General features: G+C 40.1%; 3 protein-coding genes and 1 pseudogene across 3 annotated transcripts in view; 1 reads left to right on the top strand and 3 right to left on the bottom strand.

Moving 5' to 3' along the window:
• Positions 1–1222: 1222 nt before the first annotated feature.
• LOC140938221 (uncharacterized) lies at positions 1223–2251 on the bottom strand. Its single transcript, XM_073387734.1, has 2 exons — positions 2099–2251; positions 1223–1816 (listed from the first exon to the last, which is right to left on the bottom strand). The coding sequence occupies exons 1-2, from the start codon at positions 2249–2251 to the stop codon at positions 1223–1225; spliced, it is 747 nt and encodes a 248-aa protein (XP_073243835.1).
• A 244-nt stretch (positions 2252–2495) lies between these two features.
• LOC140938220 (uncharacterized) lies at positions 2496–4598 on the bottom strand. The gene has a single exon (XM_073387733.1). The coding sequence runs from the start codon at positions 4596–4598 to the stop codon at positions 2496–2498; it is 2103 nt and encodes a 700-aa protein (XP_073243834.1).
• A 3408-nt stretch (positions 4599–8006) lies between these two features.
• Positions 8007–9114, top strand: LOC140938219 (uncharacterized; annotated as a pseudogene).
• Positions 9115–14499: 5385 nt separating this feature from the next.
• The window catches only part of LOC140938218 (uncharacterized), a 37708-nt gene continuing 30666 nt past the window's right edge, over positions 14500–21541 (bottom strand). Inside the window, exons 5-6 of the mRNA XM_073387732.1 lie at positions 16130–16185; positions 14500–14668 (exon numbers count right to left, since the gene is read on the bottom strand). Coding sequence (XP_073243833.1) covers positions 14585–14668; positions 16130–16185 — 140 coding nt within the window. The 3' untranslated portion in view covers positions 14500–14584. The remainder of the gene's footprint in view (positions 14669–16129; positions 16186–21541) is intronic.

Here is a 21541-nt window from a genome sequence, read left to right as displayed (position 1 = left end):
TCTGAATTCCGACATCAGTAGAGGTGAAAAATTGCATGAAGTCTGAACCATTGTCGAAGGTTCAAGGTCGAGAAAGCTTGATTTTCCAAATAAATGTAGCCTTCTCCATTGAATTTCCAAATATATAACGATTTTTTGCTTGTCAATGTTGGCTGATTCATTTCTCAAGTTATTTTGGTAAACGAAGACGATTTCTCCCGCCCGGCGCATACGCGTTTCTCACATCTTCTGTTCATGTTCGTTTGAATACTGTTTTAACCAAATATGATAAAATAATGTAATAGAATGAGTAAACGTTTCCTCATTAATAGAGGTTTACAGTAAAAGATCGAGGATCCAATGAAACACTAGGCAGGATTGAAGCGGATTTCTAGATGTATCCGACACATAGATTTGATTAACGCTTTTCAAACTGGCAAAAGTAGTGTCCAGGTCAGCGCGGTCCCACAGCTGAATGTTTCCTTTTAACTTGACTTAAATAAAATAAATATTGTATAGAAACTCAGCTCTTACCCATAAGCCTTCTAAGGTGACTCCCTTCTTGGTTCCTTATTAGTAAAGAAATAAATATTCAAATCCATCAAAAAGACACTCTCAACTTGGCCATCTCTTGCGGCAGGACAAGCCATCTCATTTCTGACGAAGCACACCTGGCTAACGAATTTTGCTGTGGTCGCCTTCTTAATAAAAAAGGTCGTCATACACAACCGTTAACGCTTCCAAATTTACGGCCCAGTCAAAAGAACTGCTCCCACAACGAGCGTCGCCTCGTTTATGTCGTGACTGTAGTCGGTGGAGCGGGTGGCGAGGAGGGGGTTGGGTTGGTAGGCGGCTCCTTTTTTCAGTTTCATTGCCTCTGATTTGGATATATGTCGTATCCACGTAGAAGAGTATCACGAACCAGTTTTTGCACTTTCGTCACGTCTATTCTGCCTACTGTAATCTCCTTATTACACTTCTTAAACGTTGAATACTCCCAGCGAGAGGGAGCGTCAAAAAAACCTGGTCCATTTCTGCCCTGTCTTCATGTCTATTAACGCTTTTATAACCTAAAATATCCTCTAGGGACTGAATAAACACTAGGTAATTTACGCGGTAACGCCGGCTGTGGGCGGAATGCAAACCACTCCCCCTCCCAGTGCGGAAAGCGAATTACTTAAGTAATTGGTTGAGCAACTTGTTTCTTTGCACTACATAAGTTAGTTTTAACTAGGTTGTATAACTAAGGCATGCTGTTTAATTCTTCTTTTGTCGCGATTAAACATAGTTTGTGAATTGGTCGATCATAGACTGACGTTGCTGTTTTAATCTTTGCTTTTCTAACAAGACCATCTTCACCGGGATAAGTTTCGAGCACAAGTCCCATCTTCCACGTTCTCCTGGGAGTTGGTTCAATTTCTAACACCAAATCTCCTTTACGTAGATTTTCTCGCTTTCTGAACCACTTGTTTCTTGGCAGCAGATTGGGAGCAAAATATTTCATCCAGCAATTCCAAAACTCTTGCACTCGTTTCTCTGTACTTCTCATGAGGTGTCTTGGATTTACTTTCGATTCTACTTCTGGCATCGGAGGTGGAAAATGATTTCCGATCAAAAGATCATTTGGTGTGATAGGCGGGCTTTCCCAAATTCCGTTTGAGCTTGGGTAGAGAGGACGCTGATTTATTAAGCACGTAACTTCTGCTAAATACGTTCTCCACTGCTCTTCTGTGAGGGCTTGGTTTTTGGATGTAGCATCCAACGCTTGTCGTACTGATTTGATGAGGCTCTCCACAATTCCGTTCTGGTGACTGGCGCGAGGGACATTCCAACTCCACTGAAAGGTAGACGAAAATTCTTCTCAGACAACGCTCTGGATTCTAGGCATATCCCAGTCGTTCAAAAGTTTATTCAGGTAGTGTTGAGCTCCAATGAAATTTGTTCCGCAGTCGGACCAGCAGTTGTTAGGATTTCCTCTCAAGGAAACAAATCGTGGAAACGCCATAAGAAATGTGTCGGTGCTTCTATCTGTTACTCGTTCAAGATGGACTGCTCTGGTTTTCATGCAAGTGAATATAATTACATGTGCTTCTTTCAGCGTTTTTCGTCCAAGTCGTACCTGCGGAGGACCAAACATGTCGATGGCTGTGTTACTGAAGGCTGGAAACCCTGCCGCTACGCGTAGTTTTGGAATCTGGCCCATTAACTGCTCCAATGGCTTCTTTTGCAGTTTCTTGCAAGTCACACATTTTCCTGTTAGACGTTTTGCCATGTGACGTACTCCCACGATCCAGAAACGCTTTCTTGATTCGTAAATGAGGCTCTTGTAACCACGGTGTGCTCGTTTTCCGTGTAGGTGAACGAGTAACAGTTCGACTAATCGATGGCTCTTCGGGAGGATAATAGGATTGCGCATTTCATCAGGAAGCGTCCTTATGTTTGCCAATCTTCCGTGCGCGCGTAGTTATCCATGCTCGTCCTTTGACGGAATAAGCTTCTTATCTAGCTTGTCGACATCAATCGTCTGCTGGCACCATTTGAACAACCGAAGTTCTGACTCCCGTCAGTTCTTTTGGCGAAATTGGATCTCTATTCTTCGTTTTCTTTCTTGTGTTGTTGACGAATCTTAGTACGTAAGCTAACGTTTTCCTGGCCTTTGAGAATGTTGAACACGTTTTCATCAAATGTTCAAAGAGAGGATTGTCTCTTAATTCTTTCTGGGCAGTTGAAAATTCTGATTTGTCGCAGGACGTTGGTCTGGCTTCAATGGGAGGTTTCATTTCAGCTGACAACTCGTCATTGATCTTCAGGGCATTTTCTTCAAATTTGGGCAACTCTTCTTGCGGCTTTCTAAGGAACTGCGGTCCTTGTGACCATTTTCCCAGCTGTTCCGGGAGAATTCCTTTCGTCAAGGCGTCAGCTGGATTATGTTCAGATCTGATGTAGCTGAACTCTTGAGGGTCAATTGTCTCTTGGATTTCAGCAACTCGTACCGAGACAAACGGCTTAAATTTTCTCAGACTTGTTTTAAGCCATGACAGTACAACTTGGGAGTCGATCCCGAACACTTTCTTGCAGCTGCTAATCTCGGCGAATTCTAAGGCTTCCCTACATGTTCGATATAACCTTGAGAGCGCGAGACAACCCATTAACTCCAAGCGTGGTATTGACTTCTTCTTTAGGGGTGAGACAAAGGCTTTCACCATGAACTGAACGCAGGTGTAGCTGCCGTCATCAAGTTTCCAACGAAGAAACATGGCTGAACCATAAGCCTTCTCTCCCGCGTCACAGAATCCGTGTATTTCTGGCATTCCAACTGCATTATCTGGCTTTAACTTTCTTTTGAATTCGTACTTGAGAAGTTGGTTGAGTACTTGGACATTTCCTTTCCATTTTGTTTGAATCTCGTCTGGTAGGACTTCATCCCAGGAATAACCTGAACTCCACAATTCTTTTAAATCAATTCTCATCTCGATGGTTGTTGGAGTCATGAGGCCTGTGTGATCCCAAAGCTGGGCCAGGTAGGCGAGGCAATTTCTCTTTGTAACAGGCTTCTCCTCTGCAACAATCTCTGTTTTCTTAAAGGTAATGGTGTCTCGAACCTTATTCCATTTGTGGCCAAGAAAATCTACATGCTCTTCATCTGTCTGATCAACATTCTCGTTGTTTGAATGCCACTGTTTGATTTGAAACTGACCTTTGCTGAGAATGGCGTCGATTTCACTCGTGATCTGCTTGCTTTTATCTTCGTTTTCTCGGGAGCCACCGATGTCATCAACGTAGACATGGGTTCGGAGTTCCTTCGCGGCTTCCGGGTACTGGTCTTGAGAAGCTTTGGCTAAGGTAATGATTGCTCCTGCGGCTATATCTGGGGCTGGTTTGTCTCCAAAATTAAGTCTTTTCCACTGATAGACTTTTGGCTTCAAACTTTCGTTTGTCCTCCATAGGAATCTGTGGAAGACTTGGTCGTCAGGATGGATCAACACTTGATTGAACATTTTCCTAACATCTCCGGTATAAGCCACTTTGTCAAAGCGCCAAGCCATAAGCACGTTGGGCAAACTGTTTATGTAGTTTGGTCCCTTTTCGAGATGCTCGTTAAGCGACTTTCCTCTTGGACCCTTCGCTGAGGCATCGAACACTAGTCGAACTTGCGTTGTTCGGTCAGGTGTGAACACGGCTTGTAAAGGCAAATACCATTCAGGCTGATCATGGTTTACGTTTTCAGAGGGAATTTCAACGACGAAATCTTGATCCAGCAACGTTTGAACTTCACTTTCAACGATTTCGAGACAATCTTTTTTCTTAAAGGACTTTTCAGAAGAAATCATTCTTTTATATGCAACATCGTAATTGCTCTCCTTTGGGGGTCCCTCGCCATTCCAAGGCATTCGCACCTGGATTCTCCCCTCAACAATCTGAGTCGATTCTGCAATTGATTTGATAAACTTGTTCTCCTTAAGATCATTATCTCTGCACGTACAAAGTTCGGTTGGTCTTACTCCCAACATGTCTTGTGTAAGGAGCTTTTTCATGTCTTCTAACACATCGACAGTTCCTACATCAATTGAATTGATAGCCGAGGGACGCTCACCCTGTTTTGAAGCGAATGTTCCCATGACGTACCACCCGCAGCAATTTCTCTTTGCAATTGGTTCTCCGGATTTCCCTGCGATAACGTGCATATCATTAAAGGCGTCGGCAAAGTCTGTTCTAATTAACAAATCAACTGTTCCGCGCGCCCGATAGATGAAATTGCTCTGAAATTGGTTTCAAGTGGGGATAGCTTTCTAATGTCGTTCTCGAGACTGTTCTAGCTGGGCTGCATGGCTTGTTTATTGCATAAGCTCGCATAGATTTCTGAATACTTGGTTCAGAGTTTGAAACAACTGTAATATCGAGAAACTCTGATGCTTCCGACTTCTTTTGGTCTCCTGCTAAGTTAATCGTTAAATACGTTTTGGCTCCGCGTATGCCAAGTTTCTTCACAACGTTCTTTGAAATGAAACTCGTGTTTGAGCCGCTATCTAACATAGCTAGGGCTTCGGTAAAATTTCCATTTTGGCCTCTAATCTTTACTTTTTGAACTGGACAAATAGCAGGGACGCTTGTCTCGCCCTGGACATTGTGATTACCAGCTTCTTGACTTTCGTTTGCGGATGGAAGCGTTTCTGTGCCTTGGTCTGAATTTGCAAGAGGTACACGCTCATTGTGCAAGGAACAATGGTGGCGTCGCGTACACTTATCGCAACTGGTACCGTCGGGCTTCTTACAAGAGTTTGTATGATGGGCTCCTAGGCATTTTCGACAGCGATTGTTTTGTTTTACAATTTCCCATTTCTCATCAACTGTTGACTTTTGGTACATAGGACACGCGGAAAGTAAATGCTTTGTTTTGCAACCAAGTGGGCATATTTCATCCTGGTCTAGTCCACTGTCGTTAGCGTTATTGTCAGAACGGTGTTCTCTTGAATTATTGCGATAGTTAGTGTCTTTTTTGATGCGCGATCGTAAACTTGCTTCTTTGTTTAGCCAATCAATCAAATTTAAAACATTTTCTTCTTTTCCCATGCGTAGCATTTCGCGGCCAAATTCAATGTTATCGCTGGCATCCAATTTAGACAGAAGCTGTGACATGACAAAGGGTGCTTCCGATGTGCTTGTTACTGCGCAACCGTTTTGTTCTATTTTGTTCACGAAGCTTAATATTCTAGCAGCGTAACGCGAGAGCGAGTTCGAGTCACTCTTTATTGGTTTGAGATTAGTAATTTCGCTTAGCAGTGTGTCCATTAATTTCCTTTGGTCTCCAAATTCAGTATCAAGAATTTTCCACGCCTGCTCGATTTTCTTGCTTGGCCGCACTTGATCAGACCAAAAAAAGTTTTTTGGTAACGCTTTTCTTAGTCGTTGCAGCTGTTCGTCTTCGTCCTGTTTGTACTTATACATTCAATAGTTAAATTCGCTCTTCCAAGTTGCGTAAGGTTTTCTATTTCCGTCCCATGTTGGCACTGATAATTTCTCAAGTCCGTGGCTAGCGGTCTTTTGCAAAGCTAAAACGTCTGCCATTTTGGTTACTGCTGTGGTCATAGCTTCGAGCGCATCGTGCTTAAGCGGCGGTTCGTGGGAAATGCACGCTTTTTGATAAGTGGCAAAAATTTCGCTGTATTTTAGAAAATCGCCTCTGACTTTATCTCCGACCTGCTGATTAGCCTTAAGTTGTTCTTCTGTAGATCCCGTCTCGATTAGCCTATCCGTAATTGTTTCTTGCTGTTTTTTAACACTTCTGTACTTAATTTCCATTTCTTTGTAAACATTTTCAAGCGTACTTAATACGGGCTGAACTTTGTAAAGCACTTGAAATTCTTCTAAAAGTTCGTACAATGCGACTATTGTACTATCTCTTTTCGCAATTAGTATTGATACGTCCACCTTAGGAGGCATTCTTGACTTAATAATTGTTTGTAACTAATCGCTAATTGCAATTAGCGAAATTACTTGTGATAGATATGTAGATTTCTATTGTTATATTACGTAACTATTTCTATTGTTGTATTACGCAATTCAAACTTAACACAATTAAGCAGGAAATTAGGCGTTTTTTTTTCCTTTTGTGTTTTCTCTACGATTGAATAAAATATTAAACTTTACTGTTCATCAGTTCTAATTTCCAATATTGGAATAAAGTCAATTCATCCTCATGTAATCAATGTCTTCATGAAAACTCTCTTCTGAATTGCAAGTAAGGTGTCATCTAAGCAAGGTCCAGTTGCGTAACTTCTGAACTTGAATTCAAATGATTCTCCGTATTTTTTGCGGTAATAAAGGAACTGTTTTACCTTTTTCCTTCTGAATATGTTGCTTTTGTAGATTCCAGTCTGCTCCTGATTTTCTGAGGTCTTGAGCTTTCACTGCCACTTGTCCAGCTTCTGCTTGCGACTTTTCCTCGGCGGTTCGTCAGCTGCTAACTTCAAATCGGCGAGCTTGAGGCTTTGAACAGAACTTGTGACTTCTCTTCTTCGAACTTGTTCAGGTTTTTTTGACTGATTTGGATATATGTCGTACCCACGTAGAAGAGTATCACGAACCAGTTTTTGCACTTTCGTCACGTTTATTCTGCCTACTGTAATTTCCTTATTACACTTCTTAAACGTTGAATACTCCCAACGAGAGGGAGCGTCAAAAAAACCTGGTCCATCTCTGCCCTGTCTTCATGTCTAATACCACTTTTATAACCTAAAATATCCTCTAGGGACTAAATAAACACTAGGTAATTTACGTGGTAACGCCGGCTGTGGGCGGAATGCAAAACAGCCTCCTTGTGAATGGGATTAGATGGGTGATTGTTTGGCGGGTTAATTTTGGAAGGACCGCCGCCATGAAGCGTAACCCCACTTTTTTTGTCTCTTTCTTTACGTCATTGTTGAACCAGAGGTTCATGTTTGGTGCTGCCTGCCTGAGCTTGTTGTTGTAGGCAACTGTTCTCTCAGCATTAATGGCCAAGTGAGAGGGCATCAGGCACGCTCCGGGCGTCGCTGCCAAATCAAGTCTCAGTAAGGGCATACAATATGACGGACGGTAACGTTTCCCGGAGTTCTTACGTTATCGCTCTTTTCCTCCTCGGCATCCTTTATAACGCCGGAAGATTGAGTTTCGAGGACAGGTTTTGTTTCACAACAGCGGCTGATTTGGAGTTTGGGAAGCATCAGGCCAACCTGGGCAAGCGCCAACGGTATATTTAATTTCCGTTTTAGGGTGGAACAATTACAGTCGCCATGATTCTAAAGTTTACAAGGCGAAAGGTTATTTAATTTCCAGAGTGATCCAATATCCCAACTCGGCTTCCACATTGTTTAATTATCAGTGGGAATCCTGTACCAAGCACGAATAAACTGATCTGTCATGAATGCTCAAGAACCATTGCCAAAAACCACAGATCGCTCGCGTGCAGTGTCTGCGACCTCACCTATCACATCAAGTGTGGAGACGTAACACCAAAGGACTTCAAGTTAATTCAGAGAATCGTACCAATGATTTGCAAATGCCCTATCTGCCGACACAACATTTCGTTTGATCTCAATGAGCAACCATTTGCTTCTCTGTCCGAAGAATTTTTCAACTCTGTGGTGAGAACGGATCCACTTTACAACGAATCTTCACAATGCGATTCTAACAGTGATCATTTGAATGAAGTTGCCCAAGAAATAAATACCTCACCAAAAGACTCAAGCGATGAATCTGATCTCTCGCCGATTGATTGGTTTGCTTCTAACATCAATTCATATTACAAGAGAAATTTGAAAACTGGTCACTTAAATGTAAACAGCATTTACGGCAAGGCAGACGAGGTTATAGACTTACTCAACACATGCCGATTCGACATATTTTTCGTAGTAGATCGATGGTTCTGTTAACAGCTCTTTATTTGCTCATTCAAAATATCGCATTATCCGTAGAGATCGGAAGAAAGGTGGTGGCGGTATGCTAGTCTACAGACGACGGTCTATTACAGCTCTTCGCCGAGCAAAACTCTAACCAAATGGTGTTGAATCGATATGTTTAGACGTTAAGGGTTGTGGCAACTCCTGGTTTCTAATATGCGCGTGCTATCGCTCACCCGGCAAATGCAAGATTTCAGAATTCTTATCCTCGTGTGTTTTAGCGGCTGAAAAAATGTACACAAAGCGAAAGGAAGTCATGTTTTTTGGAGACTTTAATATTGACATTCTAACCAAAAATGAGTCATCCGCTGGATCAAGTTATAGTCTTTCGAATTCTTGCGACCAATTCTGCCTGAGTAACACTATATCAGTTCCTACAAGAGTTACAGCTTCAACGAAAACTTTGTTGGATGTTATTCTTGTTTCACACCCAGAGCGTTTTGTTTCGAGCCGTACTCTTCGTCTTGGTCTTAACGGCCATGACTTAATTGACATTGGTAGGAAACAAACACTGCCTAAGGCGAACGTGGGAAGTATGGAATATCGATCAATGAAAAACTTTGATGAGCCAGCTTTTCTTTCGTCCTTAAGTGACATCCCACTGGACACTGCTTACACATTCGATGATGTGAGTGATCTTTGGTGCCACTGGGAAAGCCTTCTCAAGCAAGCTATTGATCTCTACTCAAAGGCGTGAACCTTAAAAACAATCACCTGCAGTGGATTAACCCTGCTTTTCAAAAACAAATGCGCATCAGGAATCTATTGTATAAGAAATTCCGCCGAATTCCTACGAATGAAAACTGGAATAACTACCGATGTCAGCGAAACAAGGTCACAGCTCCGAAAAGACAGTCAGTTAAAGATTTCTGTTTTGATGCAGCATCTGTTTCTTCTAGATGCTCGCCTGGTTTATTCTGGAAATTAAAAAACTGATACCACTCCGACCACATAGCAAGTCCAGTATCAATACAAGTTCAATTTGTTTACTTGAAGATGGCAGAATTGTCCCTGACACCAGTGCGTCTCTTAATGAATATTTTACGCCTCCTACAATGAGTCCGTCCTAACGTTGTCCGTGGATGAACTTTCTAGCCACGCCAGTGTTGTCAATATTGAGACAAAGGCACCCAAAATTAATTGTTATCTTCATCCAGATAGTGTGGCCCGAGTTTCTTAAATCCCCTCTAATCTAAACGTTAGGAAGTCAGCTGGTCCTGACGGAATATCACCTAAGCTACTTAAATTTGCCGCTTCAGTCATAGCCGGACCTATGACTAGACTTTTTAATTACTGTATCGACGTAGGCGAGTAGCCATGTCAATGGAAACTCAGTAACGTCACCCTATTCATAAGAAAGACGACGAAACATCTTATCGAATTATTGCCGAATTAGTGTCTTATCAGTTATACCCAAGGTGTTTGAGAAACTAAAGTTTGATCAATTATACAGCGTATTCACACCAGTCTTTTCGGATAATATGTGAGGGTTCCTGCGTGGGCATTCTTGCTGTTCCGCTTTATTAAAGCTAACTGATGATTGGCGCCAGGCTCTTGACATTAGGGACCTTAAGATACCCTGGACGCGGCGGTAAAGAAAACGTGGGTTTGCCGGAAAAAGCCTGGAGCGAGGACGCCGCCACATTAGCAGGAAAAACAAATTAAGATTGAGCAGGTTGCGATGAGCGCTCGCCTGACGAGAGAGGATAAATTAATGCTTTCGTGTTTTAATTCCATGACGCCTTTTAGAAAAACTCGCGAAGTCTTGCTTGATTGATATCTTATTGATCTTTTATAAAGAAAAATATATGCTGCCGGCTATGACTCCAGTTTCTCTAAAATCCCCCTTTCTTCGAGGGAAATCGGAGTTCGGGTTATCAGCTATCTGTTCCCAGACTTTTCCCCTTTCCGTTGTTCTTCCTTTTAAACAATATGGTTATGTTATGAGAACTTCCCGTACTAAGGCGATTTTGATCTTCAGACCACTCCATGGCCAGCGCTAAACTGAAAGTGAACAAAATGAAATATTTGTTCTGAAAGATAATAAATGAACCATGGCATCTTGTTTAAGATCTCAATTTTCTCCGACATGTTCAAGTTTATTACAAGCCTAGATATTTGTTCTCCAACAATTTTTATTCTTCCCGTCTCTTAAATTTTTCAAATACTACCGTACAACGAGAACGTTACCCCCTTAAAAATAAGCAGTTATAGCGTTACATTTGTGTCGAAAGACTCTGCGCTTTCATTCTCAGTTGCCGCCAAAACACTGAACCCAAAAGGCTTGATAGCAAAAAAGTAAGAGTCAATCCTCGAGAGAACACCACACTAAAAAACACTTAAATGTGTCTCTTGAAGTGAAATGGATCGAAAATCCAGTACGAAAAGCGATTTCTCCACTGAAAACAAGAAAACCCACTCACCGTTTAACGGGGCGGCCAAACTTCTAATTTTCGCTGTTGCGACTTCAGGTCGACGCTGTGGAATTATGCTAATTAGTTCCAAGAATTGAACATTTCACTTCCGGTTGACGTCCTCCTCGGCCGCGTCCAGAGTATCTTATGGTCCCTATTAAAAAGGATGTGGCGGTGGTCGCTATTGACCTATCCAAAGCTTTTGGCTCGATTTGCATAATTTATTACTAGCAAAACTGAAAGCTTACGGCGTTCAAGATTCGGCCGTAAAACTGATTCAGTGATATCTATCAGGCCGCTTTCAACGAGTAAAATGTAACGGAAAGGTGTCAGACTAGCTGCCTCTTCGCTGTGGAGTGCCGTAAGGGAGCCTTCCAGGACCGCTTTTTTAATATCTTAGTGAATGATGTCAATTACTCAGCTGGATCTTCCTCCCTACGTCTGTATGCTATGACACAACGGAATATATAGCCCATGAGAGCCCCTTCACTCTTGAATCTACACTGAATCAAGGCATAGGGAGATTAACACCCTGGTTCACTGCGAATTACCTGCAAGTAAACGCTACTAAAACTCAGGCAATGACACTGGGGAAATCTCTCAGTACCCATACAATCTTTTTATTGGTGATAAGTCCATCGAAATTCAACCAACTCTCAAGATTCTTGGCGTTACATTATGGAGCAGTATTGGTGTCAAAATTAAGGTCTCATTTTATTATGCTGTTCTCCTATTTTATGTTGTAGTTTACGCATTTACTCATGTAGCATTTGCATTGTTTGTAGCTCATTTCTCAATTAAAGATGTAAACATTTCATTTTATTGTGCATGTATGCCATTTAATGACTCATTTCATGATGGCCTTATTTTATGAAGGTCCCATTTAATGCTGGTCTTATTTGATGAAGATCCCATTTTATGAAGGTCTCATTTTATAAGGGTCTTATTTTATGAAGGTCTCATTTTATGATGGTCTTATTTTATGAAGGTCTTATTTCATGATGGTCCTATTTTATGAAGGTCTCATTTTATGATGGCCCTATTACGTGGGATGCCTGTGGCACACTACGGCAAAAATCCAGTTTAGCCCAGCCAATAGGATAGCGTAAAATCTTTATCGATTATTTCTTCTTCCAAGGCGACCGATGGGATTGTACAAAGTCTTTATCGATTTTTAATCGATTTGCTTCCTCTGAAGGACGTTTCAAAACGTTCCTTGCCAGGTGGTTTTCAGGGAATAGCTTCAAGTTTTAAGCAATTAAACACTTACTGTACCTTTTTTTTCTGGCTGAATCTGTCTCAGCCTGTTTATTTATTTTTCTAGGTTTCACAAATACAATGTTTAAACGAGGGGTTCACAATACCGAACGTGAAGTTTCATTAAAATGCTTTAACAAATGACAAATCCGGTTGAACATAATGCACTTGTAATACTGAGTTCAAGATTCGGTTGATTTGGTTCATTCGGTTAAAAGATTCGCTTGATCGGGTTAAACAATAATTCCAATCAGTTGCCAACGTTCAAAGATTCGCTTGATCCGGCTATAAAATGCTGGTTCCAATAAAGTTTACAAATGTAATATTCCAAGATGCTCTATCCAAGGTTTCAAAAATAATATTAAAAGTTTCAATGTTTTAATCAAAGATGAAAGTTTAATATTCCAAGATACTCTTGATCCGGTTAAACTAGATGGCCCAAATTATATCTCCCAGTTTTTTACACCCCGGTTAACTAAATACAATTTACGAGACAATGGCTTAAATGTTGCGTAGCCTCCGTATAACAGCCTTGTCATGCACAACTCCTATTTATACATGATTGCCCACATGTGGAATAAACTATCAACTGTCACCAAATCCTCGAGCACTTTAGCACAATTTCACAGGGTGCCAGTATATGAACTGTATATAATTTTATCTATTTTTACATTTTTACATAATCTTTGGCTAGTTTATTTATATATAATTATATGACATATTTTAATATTTTAATCAGTTTGTAATAATTACGATTAGTCCATTTTAAACTATCTTTGATGCATGTACTAAGGTTTTTTAGGTTTTTTTTTTTTTTTTTCAAAAAATAGTTTCTTTAAAAATGTTTCCCAAAATTACGATGTACTTAATAGTTAAGTTTTTTGTACTTGTATATGCATAATCCACATTTTGTCCTGTGTTGTATTTTTAGTTTGTCGAGCGTTTTTAACATGAACCTCTGGCTCGGAAGATTGTGCAAACACTTTCCACGTCTTCGACATTAAATAAATTATTCTATTCTATTCTACCTTTGCCTTGTCTACAGCCAGCTGGTAGCGCTGCATGCGCTTGGCCAGGTCTGGCTGCCTGATAGCGTCCTCCAACAATGTGAGAAACTCGCTCTGCGCTTTTTGCGCCCGGCGTCCATCACCAAGAATGCTGCTGCGCACATTAACCTGTGCCCCGAGAATGCAGTGCACAAGGCGGCTCGATTAACTGATTCAAACGTGAGAGCCCTGCCCGTTCGCCTTGTCAGACACAAACCAATAGAACTGCCTATCGGCACCCTGCCCGTTTCTGATGAATCCAAGAATGTTTCCTTTGTCCTTCCCGGCCCCGCTCTCGTCTGCAAAACGCTGAACCGAAGGGTTTGACAACGTAGTTGACGGATAGGTCCACTTCTCAACAGCGAAGAACTTCCGTCATCGTAAATGACATAAACATAACCCAGGCCTACCCCGATGAATGCAAAATAAAAACCCAGAGGGCTTAAATAAATTACCCAAGCAAAAAGGTTTTCATGGAAGCTGAAAAAATCGATGGTTAGAAGTACTCTAACTTAGGGGTTTATATCTTCTCAGAAAGGGCAACTACGGTGCTACAAAGTGGTAGGAGTTTTCCGTCGATGCTATTTTTTTAGGGACAGTTCATGGAATGATAGTTCCACTGGGATAAACCACGTATCTCTTCTCCTTTCTAAACCGCTGCGACAATGGTCGAGCCATTCTGAAACGCATTTAAGAATAATGCGGGATAGCATTTTTCGTTGTGATTATTGAGCGCGTTATATTAGCAGTTCACAGTCTACTCTTTCATTTGGAGAACCTGAGATTCTAGTGGTGCTGAAGCGTACCGTCTATATGCGCACTTACTCCCGTGCGTACAGCTGAAATTTGAAAAAAATATTTATTTTTTATTTCCTGAAAGCATTTTTATCATTAAATCAGGATGACTGATAAATCTTTCGCATTATATTGGTGTATTTGCCCGTCTGAAGGGTACGTCTCGCCCTTTGCTTGTAACCTCTCCTTGATGGCGTTACTGTTTTAGCGTTGTTTTCAATTAACAACTAACTGTTACATTTTCCCTCGTATCTATTTACTGAAAATGTCCTGCGGAAAATGCAGGAAATGATTTCTGAGCTCCTAAATTTGAAACATGTTCTGGGGGAACATACTCTCAGACCCCCCTGGGTTTGCAGGCTTTGCAGGTCTAACCTTTATTTCCTTGCGTGCACCTTCAAGCCCTCACGCTAAGCCCCTGTACATGTTGTGTCTATTCTGATTTCTTTTATATGACGATGAAAATGCTACGTTTTCTCAAGGATGTCGTGGTTTAACAACGCTTAAGGCCGCATTCTTACTACAAAGGCAGGAAATCAAAAGGTGACAAATTACTACAAATATGGGGTCTTTATTAGATTGCGAAAAAAACAAAGTTACATACAAAATTAAGTAAAAGACAAATCTTTTGATATAAAGCCCTCTGTTTGAAATTTCAGGAATATTGGACTTTAAATTCAAGACACATCCACATCACGAGGTCCTGGTTGTAGAATTCAAGCCTTCCTTTGAAAGTTCCCTTAAATTGAAAATGAAAAGAAGATAAATATAAAACTTAAAAACAAGTTAGAATCTTTTGAGCATTACATTAATCTGAGATAAATACGAAATAAATTCTGGTGAAAAAACCAAAACGCAATATGTCTTGACAAAATAAGGGCACTCAATGTAGCCTAACAAACACGTCTTTTTTCTTAGTCTTTCGCCTCGAAGTATTGGCCGCTTAGTCCCTTGCAAGTTCCAGTGTAGTTAAGTGACGTCTTCTCTTGCTGACATGGGGAGCTAAGGTATAAGAGACGACACCCATGCGCCAGGCTAGCGCAATTTTTATCAATCAATTTTTAGTTTGCACTCATGCTGTAAACTACTTTTACACGAACGAGTGGTCTCGATTGCCACGCAGAGATCAAGATATCGCGTCGCAACTCTTAAATCTGCAGAGTTTGAGCATGAGCACCAAGTTTACAACAAACAACAATTAAGGACGTATGCTGTTTTCCATAGCTAATCATCTTGTTTCATGCTTATTACGCTTCGTGTATAACCAGTACTTAAAGTACAGGAAGTCATCCGAAACGACCAATCAGGTACCGTTTTTCAAATATCTCTTCGGTAGGATATCAAACGAAGAGTAGAATGGAAAATTGAAAGAGCTAACTAATCCCCAGTGGTTTGTTTTATCTCTCTTGAATATTAACAAGGGAAAATCGAAAGAGCTCACTTATCCCCAGCCCTCTCTTTTGCTTCTCTTGAATACTAACGATGGGAGCCTGCGCGTTGGAGATGCGCGCGGGGGAAGATGGGAGGAGTAGAAAGGGGAGACGACGTCGCTTCTTTTGCCCTTTTCTCCCTCCAGTCTTTCCCTAAGCCTGGATGCCAGGCAAGTTTTCCACGACCGCCGATACGCGACCACGTACAAATAATAGGGACTTCAAGATCTAACGGCGCGGACGACGACAAGAACGTCAAAAAAAACAATGGGTTTCATTAGCAAAACAACAACTTCGCACGTGCATCACACTTTTTTGTACATTTCTTTCCCGTTTTTGCACGACTACGACGTGAAAATGCCTAATTTCACGTTTTATGAAGGACGTAAACAAGCAACGACGAAATTTTATTTCTCTTTCTAAGCTTGAATATGGTCCCTTGAAATTCAGCTTCAGGAGGGTTCGCCTACATTTGACAAAGTAAGTGGGTAGGAATAATCGCTATAAAGACTGAAAGAACGCAAATTGACTTTTTAAGCGACCTTCCTGTCGCCGTCGCGTCGTTGGATCTTAAAGTCCCTAATAGGGACGAGTCAATTGGAACAGGCGCATGCATATGTATGGATGGGAACAATTCACCTCTCTTGCCGACAAAGACTGAATTCGCGTTAATTCGTTAATTGTTTTCTGGAACAGTCTTTAAAAAACCTCATTTTAGTTGATTTTTCGTGCTGAGGTGAAAGACTTTATATACATAATAAGTTGATTACCTTCATACTGTAAAACTGAAAGTTTAAACGTTTATTGAATGACCAGGAAGCTGTTTCTGGAACGAATTAAAAACAGCCACTTAAACATCAGTTGAACTAGAATGATATAAAAAGTTCCTGAATGTTTTATTTATTATTATGTACAATTATGTACCTTTTTCAGCCAAAAAAAGAGAACACTTGATAGCTGTTTTAAATTAATAATACTTAGTTGAAGAAACAACTTATTTTAATTCCTACGTAAAATATAAAAAGTCACTGTATGGCCAGTCTTAATCATTTGTTTCAGTTATTTTTGACGGCAAATGGAAACGCGTTCCGGGAAAATGGCGGCGGTGTTGGCATTTCTCTATGTTTTGCAGGTTTTCTTTGATGCTATTTACGTTCTTTTTATAATCTGTTATCGTCTCCTTCGCCTGAATTTTAATCTTTTGGCATGGTGGCCACGTCTAATGATCTTGAATCGCTATAGTGGATCGTAAACCAAAACCACTCAAGTCGGCGCTCGATTTCTTGAGTGAGGGCCTATTTACAAGAAGAGAGGGTTACCCTTATGCTAGCGTCTTTACCCTAGCAAGCAGGTTAAAGTAAGCTCTGGTTTACAAGCAAATTTCTCAGGTATCTCACCCGGATCAACTTTACCAGCTTTGCTGACGTGTTTCGTCATGCGTGACATTCTTTGCAACGGTCCGAAATAATCTTGAAGTTCTCTTTGGAAAACACGTTAAATTCACGAAAAAAAGGAAAAATACTGTTATCGTAGACAGAAAATAACTTTTTATTTTTCAGATGTTAATAAGAAATTAAGCTCAGAAATTAGATAAAATACCGTTCAAATTGGCACGATTACTGCATGGTCACCCATGACGGCGGAAAGTCGACCCGGGTAGGCGAGTTTTCCCTAGCACAGAGTTTAGAGGGCAGGTAGGGTAACCCTCTTGGTAGGATTACACTAGCGCTAGGGTACCTGCTTACCTGCCTTGTAAACACGACGTGCGAAAAAAGAAGAAATATGCGAGTGCTAGGGTAACCCTAACACCAGGGTTACCCTTGTAAACAGGGCCTGAGTTGGTTAGTTGTATGATTGCCGGGTACGAAAGGTTGTTAAGGTAAGTCAAGTGTAGAGTAACTGAATACCCAGCTGTTGAATAGGCGTCTCCTATTTCCTTTGCTGCACGCGGAAAAGGGACGTCTGCGTAACGCCGTCGCTAATCGTGTTCCAGCGTCCCGCTGGGCTCCCAAGATCTTGGGAAGATGCTGTGATAGGCTGAGACACAGTGCGCATTATTTGACTTAACGCTGATTGATTGTTATCGAATCTGGTCTGATAATGTTTGCGGTGATTTATGTAATCGGGTTTTTCCAGCCAAATCAAATCAAAACATGTGCCATTGTGTGCAGACCGTTCGAAATCTTGTGCGAGGCCGCGGAAAATTTAACGTGTACGAGGAAATTATTTCTTTGATAATTTACTGTGCATGACACATCACATCATATTTGTAAACATGCCACAGTGTCTGAGAAAACTTCAAAAGCGGTGTGGACTTCGCATCAAGCAGGCATTTCGGAGAAAGCCGAGAAAGCCAGCCAAAGAAACTAAAATCTTTATTTAGCCGTAACAAACAGAGGTCAAAGAAAATTTAAACACTTTACAACTGCATCTGAAATCAAATCCTTTCAGGAACGTCCACAGAAGCGTAAACCACAGGAAATGATTACTCAGTATGCATGTAACAAACCTGCTTCATGACCTCTAAATGTAAGACTTAGTGCGGCAAAAACGAGATTTACTCAGTCAAAGTTTAGAATGCTACATGCACTGTGTAGTGCTAGTAACCTTGGCGCGAGAGAGAAAAGAAGAAAAACCTCCGTTCAAGCAGACTCTCAAGGTCACGTTTCGCATTATCACGAGCTTACGATGTTGTGTTTGGCCTGTCAATTCTTATTCCTAACCGGATATTATATCACAATTTATGCAAAATGGAATACCCTGCCAGTGGGACGCTGGAACACGATTAGCGACGGCGTTACGCAGACGTCCCTTTTCCGCGTGCATCAAAGGAAATACGAGACGTCTGCACGCAGGCAATGGATTCCATAGCTGCGATTTATCTAGGAAGATCGAAGGGCCTCTGCTCGAGCTACCTATTCACTATCCATAATACTGAAGTCTACATGCACCTCAACGATCCCAAAGTTAGCTTTGTAAATTCTGAGATATTTTGCGTGAGAATTTTCTTATCGAAAAAAAAAAGCTTTTGATCCACAAGTGTAGTAAGCAACTGGGATATTCAAAGTGTCTTCTCGTACCTGAGCTAGTCCAAACAATGTCTACAACATGTCTTTCGTTGAAGCTTTGAAAGAAAGGTCATCGTTTCTTGCACAAAAACAATGCAATTTTTTTCCCTTGCTGCTGACACCTCAAAAGCTTTAGATTATTTCATTCAGCTCTAAAACCGCCGCTTTTTAGACTCACTAAACTCGATCACCTAACGGATTACGCGCCATGTTTGATGTTTGAGATGACTAGTTACCAGTCTCCCACAAAGTGATGCTCGTCGTCACGTGCACCTTTTGAACCAATAGAAAAGCGAAAAATGAAGTTCCGTTGGATCAGTTCAAATTCACGCGGACTTTCGAGCAAGAGTTCATATATTTTGCACTCAGATCGACGTTATTTTAAAGGCGGATTGTTGATTTGTTTTGTTGTCCACATGAAGCGTGCTTCCATCAAGTTGCAGAACGACAAGTAAGCTGGATTGTGGATGGTTAAGGCATGTTCCTGCTGATTGTGTTTTCGTTGTTACTTGGGTCATCTGATGCTAACTTTCGACACTTACTAAGGTATGAAGCTGGAGATTTTTGTTAAATCTTGCCGATGTGAGCAGGAACTTTTTTAAGGAGTGATGCAATGAAATACCATTTATTGGCCCCTTCTTTTTGTTTACTGCAAACATAATTGTAGTCTTTGTTGAAAATGGTCGATGTAATCCTACAAATTGAATACTGATAATATTCTCACTGGCAGACACCGACTTGTTAGAGTTGTGAAGACTTTAAATGAATGTTTAAAGACAAAGTAATTAATTAAATATCTTCAAACGCCATATCTAATGCAAGTACAAGCATTTTAGTTTTCAGCTCATTTATCAAGTTCCAATCAAGAACTGAAGTAAACGAGCCGTTTTTCACACAACCATAATACTAGGATTTTGGTAACCTCTGTTCATAGCGACGAAACAATAACTTTTAACTTTTTGAGGAAAAGTAAAAAATAAATCTCAAATATATATTCTTCTCTACACCATCGATGGAACAACCAATTCTTTGAACTCAAAAATGAACATTTTTTAAGCCAACAATATTTACAATATACAAGTAGAAATGTAAGGCCTAGTTAACAGCACTTAAGGTAACTTTAATACATTGCTGCTTACAAAATACTAGAGTGATTTCACTTAACAATTAATGTCAAATAGTTACAAGTGCTCGAAAGAATATAATGGAAATAGTGTATAGACATAGATACACATAATTTTTTTATTCGTTTTGTTTAATGTTACTATTTTTACATGCTGTTATAGTGGTGCTTAGTAGTAGCCTACTATCTATTTCACAGGTTAAGTATAAAATCACTCTAAAGCTGTGTTACTGTATATTGTAAAATTGAGTTAAAGCTGTAACAGTTATTGGGAAATGAAGTATTAAGGTTAACCCTTTAAACCCTAAGAGTGATCAGCATCAACTTTCTCCTTGTAATAACAATGCTTTGTAAAACAGAGTGGTCATGAGAATTACAGACATGATCACACAAGATGGTTTTGCTCAATATTACTTTACCCACTTCTCCCCACTACTTCTGTAGGAAATGAATAGGGGTAACAAAATCAATGAGAATTCAAATTTCGATGTTAGGGTTTAAAGTGTAAAAAGTGCTAAGTATGAAAGTCAAAATCATTTAAACAAATGATGAAAATGTTATATGATTTTAGCATGGCAGAGAATCAAAATATTAGTGAAAAAGAAGCTTAAGTCTATTTATTTTAAATTCATATGATTTTGGGATTTTTATGCTCTTGTAACTGAAGGACTGAAACGACTTACTGTATCTATCACCTTAGTGGTTAGAATAAAATTATTATGAAAGCAGATTGATGCTCCAGTTGTTTTGGTTGTAAATTTTATACCTAAATATATACTCTTCTAAATAAGATAGAAAGCACATTTAGAAAGATTAAGGTAAGCATAGTTTTTGAAATGATTGACTTTCAATGGGGTTTTGATGCCATTTTCATGGTACCATTTAGCCATTAATTTAACACATGAAAATGTCAGAGGACAAGGCACAAAATACATTTGTGAAAAGGTCAGAAAAGTACTCTGAGAATCTTCATGGCCCATTAAAAATTCCCCGTTAAGGGGATAATCATGACCCATGAATTTTCCATCCTATGAAATTGCCATAAATTTGCGCACCATGAAAAATCTGGATGTTTCATGGCCTTTTCCTGAACACCATGAAAATCCCATAACAAGTCAAATTTATGAGTCATTAAAAAAAGTCATGGCTTTTTCATGTGTTTTTCATTGCATTTCTTACAATCCAGACTGTTTCGTGGGCCATTAATTGTGAATTATTCATGGCTTTTTAATGGTATTTTCATAGGATGAACCCATCAAAATACCCTTAGTTTTGGCCATGAAAATCTGGTGAATAAGGCATGAAAACCTTGTAAAATTTCCCCTTATGGATTTTTTTTAGTAGTTTAATCATCTTCCTTCACATTTAAGAGCAAAAAAGGTTCTTGATCACAGTAGATTAGGCCTGGAATACAAATCAGGACGAATTTTTTTGCGTTCGACAAGTTTACTTTACAAAATCTTGCCAACAAATCTGGGTGCGCGTAAACCAACCTTTTATACTCTTTATACATGGCACATTTAAGGTGATAGAGTACTATGAGGCGCTGTTTTTATCATACAGACCTTAGACAAAACGCAGTATTTCACAGTTTTTCAGGACAAATGGTACTCATTCAATATTCGAAGCATCGAAGCACCCATGGGCTTTTAGCGAAACCATTCAAAAAATTTCCAAAATCACCTATACGGCCAGCTGGTTCTCACTTTTGACAAAATTAGCGCCAAATTTGCAGTGCACTTTAAAAAAGTTCCTCTTCAACATAATAACGACTTCATTGTGTTTATTTTCTATCACTGCACGAAAAAACGGATTTAAACAGGTTTGCAACAGAAGTAAATATGGTGCAAATTTAGCCCTCTAAATTTGACCAAAATTATCACCAGAAGTAATTATGATGCAAACACAGATGTTTATTCTGTTGAAATTGCGTGCAAATACGACGTAAACCTGAAATCTACTTTACATTTGCTTCGTATTTGATACCTCCG

Source organism: Porites lutea, chromosome 5, assembly GCF_958299795.1.
Source record: "Porites lutea chromosome 5, jaPorLute2.1, whole genome shotgun sequence".
Classification (NCBI taxonomy): domain Eukaryota; kingdom Metazoa; phylum Cnidaria; class Anthozoa; order Scleractinia; family Poritidae; genus Porites; species Porites lutea.
The sequence above is the reverse complement of the archived record's forward strand: the minus strand, read 5'-3'. Positions and strand labels throughout refer to the sequence as shown.